Source organism: Brassica rapa, unplaced genomic scaffold (assembly GCF_000309985.2).
Source record: "Brassica rapa cultivar Chiifu-401-42 unplaced genomic scaffold, CAAS_Brap_v3.01 Scaffold0161, whole genome shotgun sequence".
Classification (NCBI taxonomy): Eukaryota; Viridiplantae; Streptophyta; class Magnoliopsida; order Brassicales; family Brassicaceae; genus Brassica; species Brassica rapa.
Genome location: NW_022610105.1, coordinates 14,291 through 17,253, shown reverse-complemented (window position 1 = coordinate 17,253; position 2,963 = coordinate 14,291). Strand labels below are relative to the sequence as shown.

The following is a 2,963-nucleotide window of genomic DNA, read 5'->3' as shown; positions in this document are numbered from 1 at the left end:
ACGTAATTCTGAAAACCGCAGTCTATTCAAACCTTGAGGTAACAGATGATTCTGCGATAGCACAAGGATATAACCATTGTTATGAACACGAACATGAGTCGACCGGGAGAAATCTGACGGATTCACATATGGGCTATGAGCAAGAGGAACGATATGAGGATCTGAGGGAGAGGAATCAAGCACCTGATATGTATGGATCAAGGCGGAATTATGCAACAACACATAATCCAAAGCGGAATGAATCTGAGTTCATGCACCGGGAAAGGACGCCCGAGCCACGTTGTAGGCAAGAACAGAGGACAGCTGGGAGTTCTGATCCTCTTATAGTATTAGTACAAGGCTTGCTAGATAGACTTGATCATAGAACCGGTGAATCATCAGAGCAAAGACCATCCTCCCCTCCTGATTACCTGAAGATGGTCATGTTAATGAAGAAATTTAGAACCGTTGATATCCTGGAGGAACAGATCCCTTCGAAGCGTCAAGATGGCTGAGGAATTTGGAGAAAAACTTTTGGGCCATCCACTGCCCTGATAATTTCAAGAAGGATGTGGTAATATACTACTTGACCAAAGATGCTTCTGATTGGTGGGATAACGTGGAAGAATACTATATGGGAAGAGAGATCGACTGGGAAGATTTTAAAACTGAATTTGAACGGAAATACTTTCCACCTGAAGCAAAAGACCGGCTGGAGATTCAATTCTTGGAGTTAACTCAAGGCAACCGGAAAGTCAGGGAGTATGAGGCAGAGTTTACAAAGCTAAGGAAATATTCTCCTTATGGAGCAAGGAATGAAGGTGCACTAATTCGAAGGTTTATAAGAGGATTGCGAGTGGATTTTGCTAGCCGACTGCAAGTAGTGAAGTTTCATAGCCTTTATGAATTGGCGGAGATAGCGGTAAATGTTGAAGAAGGTATGGAGAAGGAGCAAGCCATGATGAAACATGCAGAGCCATCTCGCAGAACTGAAGGGCTAGGAGTACGAAGAATGAATAATAAAGGACAATTTAATCGAGGGAGAGGCCGAGGAAGAAGGAATGACAGACGGTTTACGAATGGCCCAGATGTGTGTTACACTTGTGGTGGTACAGGACATTTTTCTAGCAGTTGTCCTTATAGTCAGGGAAGAAAAGCCCCTGATTATATTACTTGCTTCTCGTGTGGTGAGAAAGGGCATTATGCCAACAGTTGTCCCCATAAGAGACAAGTTACGCTTCCAGCACCACCCACTAGACTAGCGATTGAACCAGCCCCGAAGCGCCAGGCAGTTGGAAAGCAAGTGAATGCTTTAGAGTTAGAAAAACCCGAACCACAACAGCCCCATCAGGGACCGATCACAGGTAAGTAGGGTTTTAACTCATTGCTTGTTTGTGTGAATTTGATGCATGAAATATAAAATGTGAAATAAATATTGTTTAGGAACATTGTGTGTTGGTGGAGTTTATGTGCATGTTCTCTTCGACTCGGGTGCCACACATAGCTTTGTGACACCCGAGGTAGTGTCGAGTTTTAAGGGAACCTTTACTAGAGTAAAGGTAGGTGTTTCAGTTAGAACCCCCGGGAACCATAACCTTCGTGCCGATAGTTGTGTACTTGGGATTCCAATCTATGCAATATATCCGGCAGACCTGCTAGTTGTTCCTTTAGGACAACACGAAGTGATTTTGGGCATGGACTGGCTGTCGAGATACTACGCACAGTTGGATTGTGGTCGAGGAAGAATTACACTTGAAGAAAGCGGACAACCATCAACGACATACTATGGAATATGTCCAAGTGCTGGAGTGTCACTTGTATCTGCCTTAAGAGTTAAGAAAGATTTGATCGAGGGCGAGGTATATCTTGTAACTCTAACTACCCTTGGAGGAGAATTGAATGAAAGGACAAAGTTGGAAGAGAGAGCAGTAGTAAAAGAATACCAGGATGTATTCCAGCCATTGGAAGGATTGCCTCCACCACGAAGTGATCCTTTCACCATTACATTAGAGCCGGGAGCAGCCCCAATAGCTAAGGCACCTTATCGAATGGCTCCAGCTGAGCTTGCTGAATTAAAGAAGCAGTTGGAAGATTTGATAGAAAAAGGATTTATCAGACCGAGTTCTTCACCATGGGGAGCACCAGTTTTATTTGTTAAGAAGAAAGACGGTACCATGCGGTTATGCATCGATTATAGAGGGATTAACAATGTTACAGTAAAGGACAAGTATCCCTTGCCAAGGATCGATGAATTGTTGGATCAGCTTCAGGGGGCAAGCTGGTTCTCAACGATAGATTTGGCATCAGGATATCATCAAATCCCAATATCAGAGTCCGATATCATGAAGACGGCTTTTAGGACCCGGTATGGCTACTATGATTTGTGGTAATGCCTTTTGGTCTTACTAATGCGCCGGCTGCTTTCATGCACTTGATGAATGATATATTTCGTGATTACTTGGATAAATTTGTAATCATATTTATTGATGATATACTTATTTATTCCAAGAGTAAAGAGGAACATGCAGAGCACCTCCAAAAGGTGTTGGAGCGATTAAGAAGCCATAAGTTGTTCACCAAGTTTAGTAAATGTAGTTTCTGGAAAAGGGAGATAGGATTCCTTGGTCATCGAGTGTCAGAGAAGGGAGTTGCAGTAGATCCTGAAAAGGTTAAAGTAGTTAAGGACTGGCCACGCCCTACCAGCGCTACCGAGATTCGAAGCTTTCTAGGATTGGCTGGGTATTATCGAAAGTTTGTGAGGAACTTTTCCATCATGGCCAAACCCTTGACGAGGCTGACTGGGAAAGATATATCATTTGAATGGGATAAGAAAGAGGAAAAGGCTTTTACACAATTAAAGGAAGCTTTGACGACAGCACCTATTCTTGCATTACCTACTCCAGGAAGACCTTACACAGTATACACTGATGCTTCTCGAGTAGGACTGGGTTGTGTACTGATGCAGGATGAAAAGGTCATCGCCT

The 2,963-nt window shown here is 43.3% G+C and overlaps 1 protein-coding gene across 1 annotated transcript; it reads left to right on the top strand.

Annotated features, from left to right (window-relative positions):
* Nucleotides 1-613: 613 nt before the first annotated feature.
* On the top strand, nucleotides 614-1,665 carry LOC117129803. The gene is made up of 3 exons (XM_033283044.1): nucleotides 614-1,343; nucleotides 1,423-1,538; nucleotides 1,651-1,665. Exons 1-3 carry the CDS (start codon nucleotides 614-616, stop codon nucleotides 1,663-1,665), a joined length of 861 nt encoding a protein of 286 aa, XP_033138935.1.
* The last annotated feature ends 1,298 nt before the right edge of the window (nucleotides 1,666-2,963 follow it).